The sequence below is a fragment of the Xenopus tropicalis genome, chromosome 9 (genome assembly GCF_000004195.4).
Source record: "Xenopus tropicalis strain Nigerian chromosome 9, UCB_Xtro_10.0, whole genome shotgun sequence".
Classification (NCBI taxonomy): domain Eukaryota; kingdom Metazoa; phylum Chordata; class Amphibia; order Anura; family Pipidae; genus Xenopus; species Xenopus tropicalis.
Genome location: NC_030685.2, coordinates 84,369,412 through 84,387,554, shown reverse-complemented (window position 1 = coordinate 84,387,554; position 18,143 = coordinate 84,369,412). Strand labels below are relative to the sequence as shown.

Sequence of the window (18,143 nt, the reverse complement as noted above, 5' to 3'; positions counted from 1 at the left end):
ACAGTTATACTCCCTCCCTATTGTCACTATTCCCAGCACCCCCTGTGCCCCACAGTTATACTCCCTCCCTATTGTCACTATTCCCAGCACCCCCTGTGCCCCACAGTTATCTACTCCCACCCTATTGTCACTATTCCCAGCACCCCCTGTGCCCCACAGTTATACTCCCTCCCTATTGTCACTATTCCCAGCACCCCCTGTGCCCCACAGTTATACTCCCTCCCTATTGTCACTATTCCCAGCACCCCCTGTGCCCCACAGTTATCTACTCCCACCCTATTGTCACTATTCCCAGCACTCCCTGTGCCACACAGCCCCCCTTGTTGTCCCGCCCTTCGCCCCATGACCCCCAGCACCCCGGAGTGACACCCTGCCTCCCCTGTCCCACCCCAGTTCTGATGATTCCCGGGACCCTGTGCCTCACTCCCCCCCTCACACTCCCCCTCACACTCCCCGCAATGTTTTCCTTTAGTTCCTGTTTCCCAGCATGCACCGTGCTGACGTCTTCCCCGGCCCAAGATGGCGGCTGACAGTGATGTGAGTTTCCAGCTGTGTTGTTATCATTTCTGTTCCCTCGGCCTCCGATTTACTGTCTGTTCTTCTCTCCCTGCAGCCCGAGTCCGAGGTGTTTGAGATCACGGACTTTACTACTGCGTCCGAGTGGGAGAGGTAAGTGGGATGGGGAGAGACAGGGGTTGAGGGGTAGGTACCTGTGGGATGGGGAGAGACAGGGGTTGAGGGGTAGGTACCTGTGGGAGGGGGAGAGACAGGGGTTGAGGGGTAGGTACCTGTGGGAGAGGGAGAGACAGGGGCTGAGGGGTAGGTACCTGTGGGAGGGGGAGAGACAGGGGCTGAGGGGTAGGTACCTGTGGGAGGGGGAGAGACAGGGGCTGAGGGGTAGGTACCTGTGGGAGGGGGAGAGACAGGGGCTGAGGGGTAGGTACCTGTGGGAGGGGGAGAGACAGGGGTTGAGGGGTAGGTACCTGTGGGAGAGGGAGAGACAGGGGCTGAGGGGTAGGTACCTGTGGGAGGGGGAGAGACAGGGGCTGAGGGGTAGGTACCTGTGGGAGGGGGAGAGACAGGGGCTGAGGGGTAGGTACCTGTGGGAGGGGGAGAGACAGGGGCTGAGGGGTAGGTACCTGTGGGAGGGGGAGAGACACGGGCTGAGGGGTAGGTACCTGTGGGAGAGGGAGAGACAGGGGCTGAGGGGTAGGTACCTGTGGGAGAGTGAGAGACAGGGGCTGAGGGGTAGGTACCTGTGGGAGAGGGAGAGACAGGGGCATAGGGGTAGGTACCTGTGGGAGAGGGAGAGACAGGGGTTGAGGGGTAGGTACCTGTGGGAGAGGGAGAGACAGGGGCTGAGGGGTAGGTACCTGTGGGAGAGGGAGAGACAGGGGCTGAGGGGTAGGTACCTGTGGGAGAGGGAGAGACAGGGGTTGAGGGGTAGGTACCTGTGGGAGAGGGAGAGACAGGGGCTGAGGGGTAGGTACCTGTGGGAGAGGGAGAGACAGGGGCTGAGGGGTAGGTACCTGTGGGAGGGGGAGAGACAGGGGCTGAGGGGTAGGTACCTGTGGGAGAGGGAGAGACAGGGGCTGAGGGGTAGGTACCTGTGGGAGTGGGAGAGACAGGGGTTGAGGGGTAGGTACCTGTGGGAGAGGGAGAGACAGGGGCTGAGGGGTAGGTACCTGTGGGAGAGGGAGAGACAGGGGCTGAGGGGTAGGTACCTGTGGGAGGGGGAGAGACAGGGGCTGAGGGGTAGGTACCTGTGGGAGAGGGAGAGACAGGGGCTGAGGGGTAGGTACCTGTGGGAGGGGGAGAGACAGGGGCTGAGGGGTAGGTACCTGTGGGAGGGGGAGAGACAGGGGCTGAGGGGTAGGTACCTGTGGGAGGGGGAGAGACAGGGGCTGAGGGGTAGGTACCTGTGGGAGGGGGAGAGACAGGGGCTGAGGGGTAGGTACCTGTGGGAGGGGGAGAGACAGGGGTTGAGGGGTAGGTACCTGTGGGAGAGGGAGAGACAGGGGTTGGTACCTGTGGGAGAGGGAGAGACAGGGGCTGAGGGATAGGTACCTGTGGGAGAGGGAGAGACAGGGGTTGAGGGTAGGTACCTGTGGGAGTGGGAGAGACAGGGGCATAGGGGTAGGTACCTGTGGGAGAGGGAGAGACAGGGGTTGAGGGGGTAGGTACCTGTGGGAGAGGGAGAGACAGGGGCATAGGGGTAGGTACCTGTGGGAGAGGGAGAGACAGGGGCTGAGGGGTAGGTACCTGTGGGAGGGGGAGAGACAGGGGCTGAGGGGTAGGTACCTGTGGGAAGGGGAGAGACAGGGGCTGAGGGGTAGGTACCTGTGGGAGAGAGAGAGACAGGGGTTGGTACCTGTGGGAGAGGGAGAGACAGGGGCTGAGGGATAGGTACCTGTGGGAAAGGGAGAGACAGGGGTTGAGGGGTAGGTACCTGTGGGAGGGGGAGAGACAGGGGCATAGGGGTAGGTACCTGTGGGAGAGGGAGAGACAGGGGTTGAGGGGTAGGTACCTGTGGGAGTGGGAGAGACAGGGGCATAGGGGTAGGTACCTGTGGGAGGGGGAGAGACAGGGGCTGAGGGTAGGTACCTGTGGGAGGGGGAGAGACAGGGGTTGAGGGGTAGGTACCTGTGGGAGAGGGAGAGACAGGGGTTGGTACCTGTGGGAGAGGGAGAGACAGGGGCTGAGGGATAGGTACCTGTGGGAGAGGGAGAGACAGGGGTTGAGGGGTAGGTACCTGTGGGAGAGGGAGAGACAGGGGCATAGGGGTAGGTACCTGTGGGAGAGGGAGAGACAGGGGTTGAGGGGTAGGTACCTGTGGGAGAGACAGGGGCATAGGGGTAGGTACCTGTGGGAGAGGGAGAGACAGGGGCTGAGGGGTAGGTACCTGTGGGAGGGGGAGAGACAGGGGCTGAGGGGTAGGTACCTGTGGGAAGGGGAGAGACAGGGGCTGAGGGGTAGGTACCTGTGGGAGAGGGAGAGACAGGGGCTGAGGGGTAGGTACCTGTGGGAGGGGGAGAGACAGGGGCTGAGGGGTAGGTACCTGTGGGAGAGGGAGAGACAGGGGTTGAGGGGTAGGTACCTGTGGGAGAGGGAGAGACAGGGGCATAGGGGTAGGTACCTGTGGGAGAGGGAGAGACAGGGGTTGAGGGGTAGGTACCTGTGGGAGTGGGAGAGACAGGGGCATAGGGGTAGGTACCTGTGGGAGAGGGAGAGACAGGGGCTGAGGGGTAGGTACCTGTGGGAGGGGGAGAGACAGGGGCTGAGGGTAGGTACCTGTGGGAAGGGGAGAGACAGGGGCTGAGGGGTAGGTACCTGTGGGAGAGGAAGAGACAGGGGCTGAGGGTAGGTACCTGTGGGAGGGGGAGAGACAGGGGCTGAGGGGTAGGTACCTGTGGGAGAGGGAGAGACAGGGGTTGAGGGGTAGGTACCTGTGGGAGAGGGAGAGACAGGGGCATAGGGGTAGGTACCTGTGGGAGAGGGAGAGACAGGGGTTGAGGGATAGGTACCTGTGGGAGAGGGAGAGACAGGGGCTGAGGGGTAGGTACCTGTGGGAGAGGGAGAGACGGGCTGAGGGGTAGGTACCTGTGGGAGAGGGAGAGACAGGGGCTGAGGGGTAGGTACCTGTGGGAGAGGGAGAGACAGGGGCTGAGGGGTAGGTACCTGTGGGAGGGGGAGAGACAGGGGCTGAGGGGTAGGTACCTGTGGGAGGGGGAGAGACAGGGGCTGAGGGGTAGGTACCTGTGGGAGGGGGAGAGACAGGGGCTGAGGGGTAGGTACCTGTGGGAGGGGGAGAGACAGGGGCTGAGGGGTAGGTACCTGTGGGAGGGGGAGAGACAGGGGCTGAGGGGTAGGTACCTGTGGGAGGGGGAGAGACAGGGGCTGAGGGGTAGGTACCTGTGGGAGAGGGAGAGACAGGGGTTGAGGGGTAGGTACCTGTGGGAGAGGGAGAGACAGGGGTTGAGGGGTAGGTACCTGTGGGAGAGGGAGAGACAGGGGCTGAGGGATAGGTACCTGTGGGAGAGGGAGAGACAGGGGCTGAGGGGTAGGTACCTGTGGGAGAGGGAGAGACAGGGGCTGAGGGGTAGGTACCTGTGGGAGAGGGAGAGACAGGGGCTGAGGGGTAGGTACCTGTGGGAGAGGGAGAGACAGGGGCTGAGGGGTAGGTACCTGTGGGAGGGGGAGAGACAGGGGCTGAGGGGTAGGTACCTGTGGGAGGGGGAGAGACAGGGGCTGAGGGGTAGGTACCTGTGGGAGGGGGAGAGACGGGCTGAGGGGTAGGTACCTGTGGGAGGGGGAGAGACAGGGGCTGAGGGGTAGGTACCTGTGGGAGAGGGAGAGACAGGGGTTGAGGGGTAGGTACCTGTGGGAGGGGGAGAGACAGGAGCTGAGGGGTAGGTACCTGTGGGAGGGGGAGAGACAGGGGCTGAGGGGTAGGTACCTGTGGGAGGGGGAGAGACAGGGGCTGAGGGGTAGGTACCTGTGGGAGGGGGAGAGACAGGGGCTGAGGGGTAGGTACCTGTGGGAGAGGGAGAGACAGGGGCTGAGGGGTAGGTACCTGTGGGAGGGGGAGAGACAGGGGCTGAGGGGTAGGTACCTGTTGGGGGGGGAGAGACAGGGGCGGAGGGGTAGGTACCGGTGGGAGGAGGAGAGACAGGGGCTGAGGGGTAGGTACCTGTGGGCGGGGGAGAGACAGGGGCTGAGGGGTAGGTACCTGTGGGAGGGGGAGAGACAGGGGCTGAGGGGTAGGTACCTGTGGGAGGGGGAGAGACAGGGGCTGAGGGGTAGGTACCTGTGGGAGGGGGAGAGACAGGGCCTGAGGGGTAGGTACCTGTGGAAGGGGCGAGATCGGCTGAGGGGTAGGTACCTGTGGGAGGGGGAGAGACAGGGGCTGAGGGGTAGGTACCTGTGGGAAGGGGAGAGACAGGGGCTGAGGGGTAGGTACCTGTGGGAGAGGGAGAGACAGGGGTTGGTACCTGTGGGAGAGGGAGAGACAGGGGCTGAGGGGTAGGTACCTGTGGGAAGGGGAGAGACAGGGGCTGAGGGGTAGGTACCTGTGGGAGGGGGAGAGACAGGGGCTGAGGGGTAGGTACCTGTGGGAAGGGGAGAGACAGGGGCTGAGGGGTAGGTACCTGTGGGAGAGGGAGAGACAGGGGTAGGTACCTGTGGGAGGGGGAGAGACAGGGGCTGAGGGGTAGGTACCTGTGGGAGGGGGAGAGACAGGGGCTGAGGGGTAGGTACCTATGGGAGAGGGAGGGACAGGGGCTGAGGGGTAGGTACCTGTGGGAGGGGGAGAGACAGGGGCTGAGGGGTAGGTACCTATGGGAGAGGGAGGGACAGGGGCTGAGGGGTAGGTACCTATGGGAGAGGGAGGGACAGGGGCTGAGGGGTAGGTACCTGTGGGAGGGGGAGAGACAGGGGCTGAGGGGTAGGTACCTATGGGAGAGGGAGGGACAGGGGCTGAGGGGTAGGTACCTATGGGAGAGGGAGGGACAGGGGCTGAGGGGTAGGTACCTGTGGGAGGGGGAGAGACAGGGGCTGAGGGGTAGGTACCTATGGGAGAGGGAGGGACAGGGCCTGAGGGGTAGGTACCTGTGGGAGGGGCGAGACGGGCTGAGGGGTAGGTACCTGTGGGAGGGGAGAGACAGGGGCTGAGGGGTAGGTACCTGTGGGGGGGGGGAGAGACAGGGGCTGAGGGGTAGGTACCTTTGGGGGGGGAGAGACAGGGGCTGAGGGGTAGGTACCTGTGGGGGTGGGAGGGGGAGAGACAGGGGCTGAGGGGTAGGTACCTGTGGGAGGGGCGAGACGGGCTGAGGGATAGGTACCTGTGGGAGGGGCGAGACGGGCTGAGGGGTAGGTACCTGGGGGGGGGGAGAGACAGGGGCTGAGGGGTAGGTAAGTGTGTGTGGAAGAGACAGGGGCAGGGTATGGGGACAGGGCAAGAACATTATATTCTGTTGGCTGAATCTCTGTGAATTTTTTTTCCACGTTTTTTCCTTTTAGGTTTATTTCAAGGGTTGAAGAGGTTTTGAATGAATGGAAGTTAATTGGGGAGACATCGAATAAACCCCCAGAAAAGGTATTTACTTCTTTCTTTCTGGCACAGGCGGGAAATGTACAAGCACTTGCTTTGTGGGGTAACGTACGGTGTTTGTAGGGGGAATATACGTCCGGAGTCTGGGAGGAGAAAGGAGATGAGATCTTATTTGCAGACTTCAGATTCTCCATTCGTCACCATTACTTAGTGCAAGAGGCGGGAGAGAGAGAAGAGACTGAGGACACAGGAGAAGGTAATGAATTTCTTTCTAGAAATAAAAACCTGGCTTTGTGCTGCCATATTCTCTCACTGGGTACAGAGTACTTTATACTATAGGCCCAAGCTGTGCCCCCCACAAGAGTTCTTCTACTGTCTGAGTTTACGATGCTACATTGGGCTGTTCTGAATGAATCTCTCTGTACGGGCTATGGGGGGGCTGTTCCTGCTGAATTGTGCTTAGTACAGGGGAATCCCTATGCTGCCATAGTTTTATGGTATCTCTCTGTATAGGCTATGAGCAAACTTAGGGGGCTGTTCCTGCTGAATTGTGCTTAGTACAGGGGAATCCCTATGTGCCATAGTTTTATGGTATCTCTCTGTATAGGCTATGAGCAAACTTAGGGGGCTGTTCCTGCTGAATTGTGCTTAGTACAGGGGAATCCCTATGTGCCATAGTTTTATGGTATCTCTCTGTACTGGCTATGAGCAAACTTAGGGGGCTGTTCCTGCTGAATTGTGCTTAGTACAGGGGAATCCCTATGTGCCATAGTTTTATGGTATCTCTCTGTACAGGCTATGAGCAAACTTAGGGGGCTGTTCCTGCTGAATTGTGCTTAGTACAGGGGAATCCCTATGCTGCCATAGTTTTATGGTATCTCTCTGTACAGGCTGTGAGCAATTTTAGGCGGCTGTTCCTGCTGAATTGTGCTTAGTACAGGGGAATCCCTATGTGCCATAGTTTTATAGTATCTCTCTGTACAGGCTATGGGCAAACTTAGGGGGCTGTTCCTGCTGAATTGTGCTTAGTACAGGGGAATCCCTATGTGCCATAGTTTTATAGTATCTCTCTGTACAGGCTATGAGCAAACTTAGGGGGCTGTTCCTGCTGAATTGTGCTTAGTACAGGGGAATCCCTATGTGCCATAGTTTTATGGTATCTCTCTGTACAGGCTATGAGCAAACTTAGGGGGCTGTTCCTGCTGAATTGTGCTTAGTACAGGGGAATCCCTATGTGCCATAGTTTTATAGTATTTCTCTGTACAGGCTATGAGCAAACTTAGGGGGCTGTTCCTGCTGAATTGTGCTTAGTACAGGGGAATCCCTATGTGCCATAGTTTTATGGTATCTCTCTGTACAGGCTATGAGCAAACTTAGGGGGCTGTTCCTGCTGAATTGTGCTTAGTACAGGGGAATCCCTATGTGCCATAGTTTTATAGTATCTCTCTGTACAGGCTATGAGCAAACTTAGGGGGCTGTTCCTGCTGAATTGTGCTTAGTACAGGGGAATCCCTATGCTTAGAGCTGGGCGGCATGACCAAAAATTTATATCACGGTATTTTTCAAAATTATATCGGTATCACGGTATTTGACGGTATATAAATAAAAAATAAATAATAAATATTGGTGGCCAGGGCCCCAACCCCAACCCCAACCAACCCCCCCAACCACAACCCCCCCCCCAACCACCCACAACCCCCCAACCAGAACTTCAGCAGAACTTACCCAACTTGTGGTTCCTCCAGCTCCAGCGATGCGTCCTAGCGACGTCACGTGCGCACGGCCGCAACCCGGATATAATTGGAAAAAAATAGCAGGAGGCGCGCATACCGGTATTGCGGTATGTTTAAAATTCATATTGTTTTTTTTTAAAAAAAACGGTATACCGGTTAAATCGGTATACCGCCCAGCACTACCTATGTGCCATAGTTTTATGGTATCTCTCTGTACAGGCTATGAGCAAACTTAGGGGGCTGTTCCTGCTGAATTGTGCTTAGTACAGGGGAATCTCTATGTGCCATAGTTTTATGGTATCTCTCTGTACAGGCTATGAGCAAACTTAGGGGGCTGTTCCTGCTGAATTGTGCTTAGTACAGGGGAATCCCTATGTGCCATAGTTTTATGGTATCTCTCTGTACAGGCTATGAGCAAACTTAGGGGGCTGTTCCTGCTGAATTGTGCTTAGTACAGGGGAATCCCTGTGTGCCATAGTTTTATGGTATCTCTCTGTACAGGCTATGAGCAAACTTAGGGGGCTGTTCCTGCTGAATTGTGCTTAGTACAGGGGAATCCCTATGTGCCATAGTTTTATGGTATCTCTCTGTACAGGCTATGAGCAAACTTAGGGGGCTGTTCCTGCTGAATTGTGCTTAGTACAGGGGAATCCCTATGCTGCCATAGTTTTATGGTATCTCTCTGTACAGGCTATGAGCAAACTTAGGGGGCTGTTCCTGCTGAATTGTGCTTAGTACAGGGGAATCCCTATGTGCCATAGTTTTATGTTATCTCTCTGTACAGGCTATGAGCAAACTTAGGGGGCTGTTCCTGCTGAATTGTGCTTAGTACAGGGGAATCCCTATGTGCCATAGTTTTATGGTATCTCTCTGTACAGGCTATGAGCAAACTTAGGGGGCTGTTCCTGCTGAATTGTGCTTAGTACAGGGGAATCCCTAAGGTCCCTGTCACATTTACACACTATGTGTAATTTTTCTGTATCCAATTAACCTACCTGCATGTTTAGGGGTGTGGGAGAAAATCAGAAAACCCAGAAGACTTAATCCAAATATTTGTGTTTTTACCTGTTTGACGCCCAGAAGTATAAACATGATGTTTCTTGACAGATTCCATCCCCGTGTGTATGCAGGATCTGCTCTGCACCAACAATGACTTCCCGCCGGTAGCACATTGCCTAGTGAGATGGTACGTAGCCTGTCTGTCCCAAACTCCTAGTTCAGTTCAGTGCTTCTATGGATAATCATTCTCTGCAAAGTAAACTCCATATGTTCATGAGAAAGTGCCATATGTAATTTCCAAAATTCTTTTTTCTTTAAGTTTTTAAATCAGTGGTATTAAATTTAACATTGATCTGTTCTAGAGAACTAGACTGTACTGAAAGGCATAACATAATTTGTGTGTATACAACACACTCAGCATATTTGTATTGATACACACGGGAGCTGCCATATTGTTTCCTTGGGAGTATTTATACATATGGGTAGGAGGTGCCATAGTGTTTCCCTTAGACAGTACAGTATGGAGGTACAGCTTATTGTGTGCCCAGAACATTCCTTCTCTGTATATTTGTATTTATACATATGGGTAGGAGGTGCCATAGTGTTTCCCTTAGACAGTACAGTATGGGGGTACAGCTTATTGTGTGCCCAGAACATTCCTTCTCTGTATATTTGTATTTATACATATGGGTAGGGGGTGCCATAGTGTTTCCCTTAGACAGTACAGTATGGGGGTACAGCTTATTGTGTGCCCAGAACATTCCTTCTCTGTATATTTGTATTTATACATATGGGTAGGAGGTGCCATAGTGTTTCCCTTAGACAGTACAGTATGGAGGTACAGCTTATTGTGTGCCCAGAACATTCCTTCTCTGTATATTTGTATTTATACATATGGGTAGGAGGTGCCATAGTGTTTCCCTTAGACAGTACAGTATGGGGGTACAGCTTATTGTGTGCCCAGAACATTCCTTCTCTGTATATTTGTATTTATACATATGGGTAGGAGGTGCCATAGTGTTTCCCTTAGACAGTACAGTATGGGGGTACAGCTTATTGTGTGCCCAGAACATTCCTTCTCTGTATATTTGTATTTATACATATGGGTAGGGGGTGCCATAGTGTTTCCCTTAGACAGTACAGTATGGGGGTACAGCTTATTGTGTGCCCAGAACATTCCCTCTCTGTATATTTGTATTTATACATATGGGTAGGGGGTGCCATAGTGTTTCCCTTAGACAGTACAGTATGGGGGTACAGCTTATTGTGTGCCCAGAACATTCCTTCTCTGTATATTTGTATTTATACATATGGGTAGGAGGTGCCATAGTGTTTCCCTTAGACAGTACAGTATGGGGGTACAGCTTGTTATGTGCCCAGAACATTCCTTCTCTGTATATTTGTATTTATACATATGGGTAGGGGGTGCCATAGTGTTTCCCTTAGACAGTACAGTATGGGGGTACAGCTTATTGTGTGCCCAGAACATTCCTTCTCTGTATATTTGTATTTATATATATATGGAAGGGAAATGGCATGTTGTTTACCATAGATGAGTGTCGTCCAAGGTTTTACATGTTGTGGGTCAGTGATGTCATGCAAAGAGCTCTATGGATCTGCAGGTCGCGGTGTAGCTAAACACTAGAGCATGCTGGGGCTTGTATTATCAAACATGTTCCATATACACATTTATACCCATTCATGCTGGGCAGGGTTTGGACCTGGAGGAAACAACAGACGGGCCCCATTGCATTCTTCTCTGTTACAAAGAAAATCGGTTGTTGGAACAAGGATTCCCCCTAGTGGCAAAAATGTCATTAACCACCTTTGTGTTGCTTGTCTGAAAACATATCATTTCTATTGGCTGCATTTTCACAAATAATAAACTGCTTTTTGTGAGGATGAGAGTGGGCAGTGTCCAGCCAGCAGTCACATTTGGGGGGGGGGGGTTAATTCATTGCTTACCAGCTGCCCCTTGTGACATTGGCTGAAAGCGGTAGTTCAGTTAACAAGTTAACTTTTATTATGTTATAGAATGGCCAATTCTTAGCAACTTTTCAATTGGTCTTCATTTTTGTTATAGTTTTTGAATTATTTGCCTTTCTCTCCTGACTCTTTCCAGCTCACAAATGGAAAAGAAGCGAAAAAAGTATTGCTGTTTGATATTATAGTTTTATTGTTATTATTACTTTTTATTACTTATCTTTCTATTCAGGCTGTCCCCTATTCATATTCCAGTTACCATTCAAACCACAGCCTGGTTACTAGGGTAATTTGCACCCTAGCAACAGGTAGCTGCTGAAATTCCAAACTACATAGCTGCTAAACGAAAAGCTAAGTTATTCAAAAACTACCAGTAATAAAAAAAAAAAGAAGACCAATTGCAGGTGCTCCATAAATCGTACCGGTGCACTGTACCATCAAAATGGCACCTTTGTACATACATTAACCCTGGTTATTTTGTTTAATTAAGCTTAAATGATATATTAGACCCAGCTAATGTATAAATGAATTAATTGCTGCCCAGCAAGCCCCTGGAAGTGCCCTATGGATCCCTGTGCCTCATACAGTCTCTCTTCCAGGTATGGGCTGCGGGAGTTTGTGGTCATATCTCCGGCTGCCAACGATGCCGTCATTAGCGAGTCCAAGTGCAACCTCCTCCTCAGTTCCGTTTCAATAGCCTTGGGCAACACTGGCTGGTAAGTAGAACACATGTATGGGCTTATATGTTACTAACATTGCCTTTTATTTCTCAGGCCGTCCGTGCTTGCTCATTTATAAGAGCACGAGTGTAATATAAGCAAGCAATTAAAGGGGAACTGCACCCAAGCACAGCTTAAACTTTTTTTTTTATGTCAAGCGACTTTGCAATATACAGCAATCAAAAATATGCAGCCTTTTCATGATTTTTAATGTAATGATAAGGTGGCCATACACGCTAAGATCCACTCTGTGGCCATGCACACTAAGGTCCACTCGGTGGCCATACACGCTAAGATCCACTCTGTGGCCATGCACACTAAGGTCCACTCGGTGGCCATGCACACTAAGGTCCACTCGGTGGCCATACACGCTAAGGTCCACTCGGTGGCCATACACGCTAAGGTCCACTCGGTGGCCATACACGCTAAGGTCCACTCGGTGGCCATACACGCTAAGGTCCACTCGGTGGCCATACACGCTAAGGTCCACTCGGTGGCCATACACGCTAAGGTCCACTCGGTGGCCATACACGCTAAGGTCCACTCGGTGGCCATACACGCTAAGGTCCACTCGGTGGCCATACACGCTAAGGTCCACTCGCTGGGCTAATTCGGTCAAATTAGAACCACGGGTATAGGCGTCGGTCGGTTAGGGGACCACATCAACGAGCCGATGCGGTCCTCGATCCAACTAATTTTTAAACCTGCCCGATTTCTGCCAGATATCAGTCGGGCAGGCCCGTCCTTAGTGCCCATACACAGGCCGATAAGCTGCTGAATCGGTCTAAGGGAGCGATATTGGCAGCTAGAATTGGCTCGTGTATGCCCACCTTAAGCCCCACCCCCTGTTCCCCTGCTGATCTGGCTGAATACTTTGTGACTCAAATAAAATGTAACAGTAGTCGCCTGTCCTCACCCTGCCTTCAGCCTGCCTCCTCCCAATCCCACAATTCCCTGCACACGTGATGTCAATAAGGATAGAAACATCCCAGTGCAATGCATTGTGGGTTATGTAGTTCCTGCATGCTGTCTGTAAGCTGTGGAGAAGTTGTTACAATTTGTAACATGAATGTTTTAGCCCCTCCTCCCCTGCCAGGATTTCAAATGATGCAGAAAGAGAAGAACCTTTTTGCAGCTGGATTTCATCTTATAAAAATGGGATTTATTCCTACTGATAGGAACAGATTACAGTGATAGGTATATTAGGGGTTCTGTGTGTGGGGGGCTCTTGTGTGGGGAGTTTCCTTTTAATGTATGTCCTTGTAAAAGTCAGATTCAGAGTCATGACTGATAACATAAGGCAGTGATATATGACAGCTGTAAAGTATAGGAATGTGAAATAGATCTCACAGGGAGTATTGAGTAGATCTCTAGGATCCTACCCTCGTGCAGTCACAAAAGCAAATATTTATTATTCTCCAACATTGTTCAAATTTACTCAGCATCTTACAGTGTTTCCAGACACAACAATAAGGAGTTTTATTGATAGAGCCAGTGCCCATTTATATAGTTTATACCTAGAAACCAGCTATAATTTTCCTATTGCCACTGCCAGCTCTGTATTGAAGTCGCTATATTTAAATGTAGATAAAATAATAATAATGGAGGAGAAGGAGAAAGAAAAAGAATTTAATAATAATATATAATAATAAGAATATGAAGTCGTTATAACCTGACGTATTTTGTAGTTTGATCTCAAAACCCCAGGAATTGAAATACTCGGAGCTCTCACCTGATCCCCTATATATAACGTTTCTAATCAATAAAGTGAGAGCTTCCAGTCGAGTTACCTATAAATCCCCCGGATTGGAAAGATAATTGTATCACAGCAAATAACGTGTATCTGCCCGGACCACATGAAGCGCCACGAAAAGGAACTAATCTGTCTCATAAAGAACTCAGGGACTCCCAGATCTCCAATTTACTTTCAGGGTTTATGTTCTTTTCGGGGGCTTGCAGCAGATTTAGCCAGATATGATGGATTGGGATGCTTGGGTATATGCCAGTTAGATTTGCTGGGGGGGCAGTCTCATAGGTACAGGGGCCCCACAGTACAGGTGCACAATGCAGCCAGTGTGTCCTTTGTATTATCTCCCAGTTCTTGGGTTCTAAGTGATGCAGAAATTCAGAAGTTTGATCAGTATTTACTAGAGTAAATACTCTAGCAAATATGGCAGCCCCCTCATAGAGGAACATGGGGGATCAGATAAGTAATATTAAAGCATTGGGCAAAAACTTTTATGGCAAAATTATAGTAAAGACAATGTTATAATAGGTTTCATTTCTGGTGTCAGTGGGGCTCATTTAATAACACTGGGCAAATTTGCCCATGGGCAGTAACCCATAGCTTTTTTTCAGCCAGCTGCCTGTAGAACAATGAATGCAACAATTTGATTGGTTGCCATAGGTTACTGCCCATGGGCAAATTTGCCCAGTGTTGATAAATGACCCCCAGTCGCTCTTTAACAGACTAGGCATGCCCAGTCTTCCTCCAGCTTCTGTTGAACTGTATAACTTTCTTCTAGATATTGATATTTTGAGACAATTTTCAACTGGTCTTTATTTCTTTTTCCTGTTTATGACTTTTCATTTATTTAGCTTTTTGCTGAGCATTTCTCCATTGGCGATTTAACAGCTATCGGTCTTAATTTTCTTGCAACCAGCCAGTGGTTTGAACCAGAGAATAAGCATATGAATAGCAGAAGGGCCTGCATAGAAATATAAGTAATTGAAAGTAACAATAACAATACACTTGTAGCCTCACACAGAGATAGTTCTTTGGCTGCCGGGGTCAGTGACCCCCATTAAAAAGCTGGAAAGTGGCAGAAAAGAAAGGTAAATAATTAAAAAAAAAATTCAAAAATAAATAATGAAGACCAATTGCAAAGTTGCAAACAGCTCTGAAGTTTGGAGTTTTAGCAGCTGTTTGGTTACCTTAGCAACCAGAAAGTGATTTGAATGACAGACTGGTATATGAATAGTAAAGGGCCTGCACAAAAACATAGGTTGGAAAGAAAAAGTAACAATAAGGGGCACATTTACTATGACTCTATTATTTCTAATTTTTTGGAGTAAGTATCGGAAAATTTGAGTCAGAAAAGAAAAACCAGACGCTTAGTAAATGGCCCCCTAAATTTGTAGCCTCACAGAGCAATAGTTTTTGGCTGCTTGTGGTCGGAGACCCCCATTTGAATGCAAATAATTGAAAAAGTATAAACAATAAATAATGAAGACCAGTTAAAAAGTTGCTTAGAATATTCTATAACCTACTAACAGGTAACTTAAATGCGGCTAAGCAGCTCCGCATTCAGGGTGGGGTGTAACATGTAAATGCAGCAGTGCCCCACCCAGCTGTGCCCAACTCAGCTAGCCCCACCCAGCTGTGCCCAACTCAGCTAGCCCCACCCAGCTGTGCCCAACTCAGCTAGCCCCACCCAGCTGTGCCCAACTCAGCTAGCCCCACCCAGCTGTGCCCAACTCAGCTAGCCCCACCCAGCTGTGCCCAACTCAGCTAGCCCCACCCAGCTGTGCCCCACTCAGCTAGCCCCACCCAGCTGTGCCCCACTCAGCTAGCCCCACCCAGCTGTGCCCCACTCAGCTAGCCCCACCCAGCTGTGCCCCACTCAGCTAGCCCCACCCAGCTGTGCCCCACTCAGCTAGCCCCACCCAGCTAGCCCCACCCAGCTGTGCCCACTCAGCTAGCCCCACCCAGCTGTGCCCCACTCAGCTGTGCCCCACTCAGCTGCGCCCCACTCAGCTGCGCCCCACTCAGCTGCGCCCCACCCAGCTGCGCCCCACTCAGCTAGCCCCACCCAGCTGTGCCCAACTCAGCTAGCCCCACCCAGCTGTGCCCCACTCAGCTAGCCCCACCCAGCTGTGCCCCACTCAGCTAGCCCCACCCAGCTGTCCCCACTCAGCTAGCCCCACCCAGCTGTGCCCCACCCAGCTGTGCCCCACCCAGCTGTGCCCCACTCAGCTAGCCCCACCCAGCTGTGCCCCACTCGGCTAGACCCACCCAGCTGTGCCCCACTCGGCTAGACCCACCCAGCTGTGCCCCACTCGGCTAGACCCACCCAGCTGTGCCCCACTCGGCTAGATCCACCCATCTGTGCCCCACTCAGCTAGACCCACCCAGCTGTGCCCCACCCAGCTGTGCCCCACTCAGCTAGCCCCACTCAGCTAGCCCCACCCAGCTGTTCCCCACCCAGCAAGCTCCACCCAGCTGTGCCCCACCCAGCTGTGCCCCACCCAGCTGTGCCCCACCCAGCTGTGCCCAACTCAGCTAGCCCCACCTTCAGTGATGTCAGCCAGCACTGGGGACTGTTTGGGTATTCCTCCTTCTGGCTTCTATATGGGGTTTTGTAACACAATAGGAGGCATACGGGAGATGATAAGGAACATTTTGGCTACCAGTTTTGAGACAATGGCAGCTAGGTAAGTGTGAATGTGCAGTGTCAGTAAGATTATGATATAACATGGGGAATTCCCCACTCTTGCTGCTCCCCTTTATGATTAGTACTGAGTAACCCACAGTGTGAGCCGTCACTATATTATGTTCCAGGGCCCTTGCCCGATGTTGTTGAACTGAACTCTCCATTGTAACAATCACTTTATTAGATTTTTTTTTTTAGCAGTTGTTGACCTTTAAAAACCCAGACAGATCTTGCCAGTGATTTATGTTGTAGCTAAATATTTTATAGCTGCGTAAAGACTTTATAAATAACATCAATTCACTTAACTTTATTACGGCGCTGTCAGGGCAGAACCCCCCCCCCCCCGGAATACTGGGAACAGCGCGTACGACTCTCGCTCCAGGGCTTCATTTGCGTCCCAATCAAATATGCACATATTTTACTATGTAAAAATGTTCCAGTCTGGTGATGTTTGCTTTATTTTTTTACACAAAGCAGCTTAGATAAATATCTTCCCCCAAAATTAGCAGTTTTAAAGGGAATGTTCACCCTCACACAGGATAGAAAGTGTCCAAACGCTCCTGCGCCAGATTCAGCCGACACTTTGTACGGGGGGCGAGTGACTTTGTGTAGAACCCTCTATAGCAGCCAATGGAAGGGAGACGTGCCAATGCCGTGGGGAGGGAGCCAGTTAAAGGCTTATGCTGCATATTACATTCGGGTTTCCATTATAATTCCCCTTTAAACCTTATTGCAAATATGATTTGGTAATAACAATTTCTTTTTACCGTTAAGTGAATTGTGTGATGGCAAATATAGAGATGCTATGGAGTTGTTTTACAGATAGCTAGAACCTCAGCCATAAAGCAGGGCAGGACTGCTGCTTACAATGGGGGGGATCAGATAGGATCTGTGCCACTGTGACAGAATGCTCTGTTATACAGATAGCTAGAATCTCAGCCATAAAGCAGGGCAGGACTGCTGCTTACAATGGGGGGGGGGATCAGATAGGATCTGTGCCACTGTGACAGAATGCTCTGTTATACAGATAGCTAGAATCTCAGCCATAAAGCAGGGCAGGACTGCTGCTTACAATGGGGGGATCAGATAGGATCTGTGCCACTGTGACAGAATGCTCTGTTATACAGATAGCTAGAATCTCAGCCATAAAGCAGGGCAGGACTGCTGCTTACAATGGGGGGATCAGATAGGATCTGTGCCACTGTGACAGAATGCTCTGTTATACAGATAGCTAGAATCTCAGCCATAAAGCAGGGCAGGACTGCTGCTTACAATGGGGGGATCAGAAAGGATCTGTGCCACTGTGACAGAATGCTCTGTTATACAGATAACTAGAATCTCAGCCATAAAGCAGGGCAGGACTGCTGCTTACAATGGGGGTATCAGAAAGGATCTGTGCCACTGTGACAGAATGCTCTGTTATACAGATAGCTAGAATCTCAGCCATAAAGCAGGGCAGGACTGCTGCTTACAATGGGGGGGATCAGATAGGATCTGTGCCACTGTGACAGAATGCTCTGTTATACAGATAGCTAGAACCTCAGCCATAAAGCAGGGCAGGACTGCTGCTTACAATGGGGGGGATCAGATAGGATCTGTGCCACTGTGACAAAATGCTCTGTTATACAGATAGCTAGAATCTCAGCCATAAAGCAGGGCAGGACTGCTGCTTACAATGGGGGGGGGGATCAGATAGGATCTGTGCCACTGTGACAGAATGCTCTGTTATACAGATAGCTAGAATCTCAGCCATAAAGCAGGGCAGGACTGCTGCTTACAATGGGGGGGGGGGGGGGGGGGTCAGATAGGATCTGTGCCACTGTGACAGAATGCTCTGTTATACAGATAGCTAGAATCTCAGCCATAAAGCAGGGCAGGACTGCTGCTTACAATGGGGGGATCAGATAGGATCTGTGCCACTGTGACAGAATGCTCTGTTATACAGATAGCTAGAATCTCAGCCATAAAGCAGGGCAGGACTGCTGCTTACAATGGGGGGGTCAGATAGGATCTGTGCCACTGTGACAGAATGCTCTGTTATACAGATAGCTAGAATCTCAGCCATAAAGCAGGGCAGGACTGCTGCTTACAATGGGGGGATCAGATAGGATCTGTGCCACTGTGACAGAATGCTCTGTTATACAGATAGCTAGAATCTCAGCCATAAAGCAGGGCAGGACTGCTGCTTACAATGGGGGGATCAGATAGGATCTGTGCCACTGTGACA

The 18,143-nt window shown here is 51.3% G+C and overlaps 1 protein-coding gene across 1 annotated transcript in view; it reads left to right on the top strand.

Moving 5' to 3' along the window:
• The first annotated feature begins 444 nt into the window (after positions 1–444).
• The window catches only part of rab3gap1 (RAB3 GTPase activating protein catalytic subunit 1), a 44,579-nt gene continuing 26,880 nt past the window's right edge, over positions 445–18,143 (top strand). Inside the window, exons 1-6 of the mRNA XM_031892939.1 lie at positions 445–537; positions 614–669; positions 6,019–6,094; positions 6,173–6,305; positions 8,890–8,968; positions 11,364–11,480. Of these exons, the coding sequence (XP_031748799.1) occupies positions 520–537; positions 614–669; positions 6,019–6,094; positions 6,173–6,305; positions 8,890–8,968; positions 11,364–11,480 (479 nt within the window). The 5' untranslated portion in view covers positions 445–519. The remainder of the gene's footprint in view (positions 538–613; positions 670–6,018; positions 6,095–6,172; positions 6,306–8,889; positions 8,969–11,363; positions 11,481–18,143) is intronic.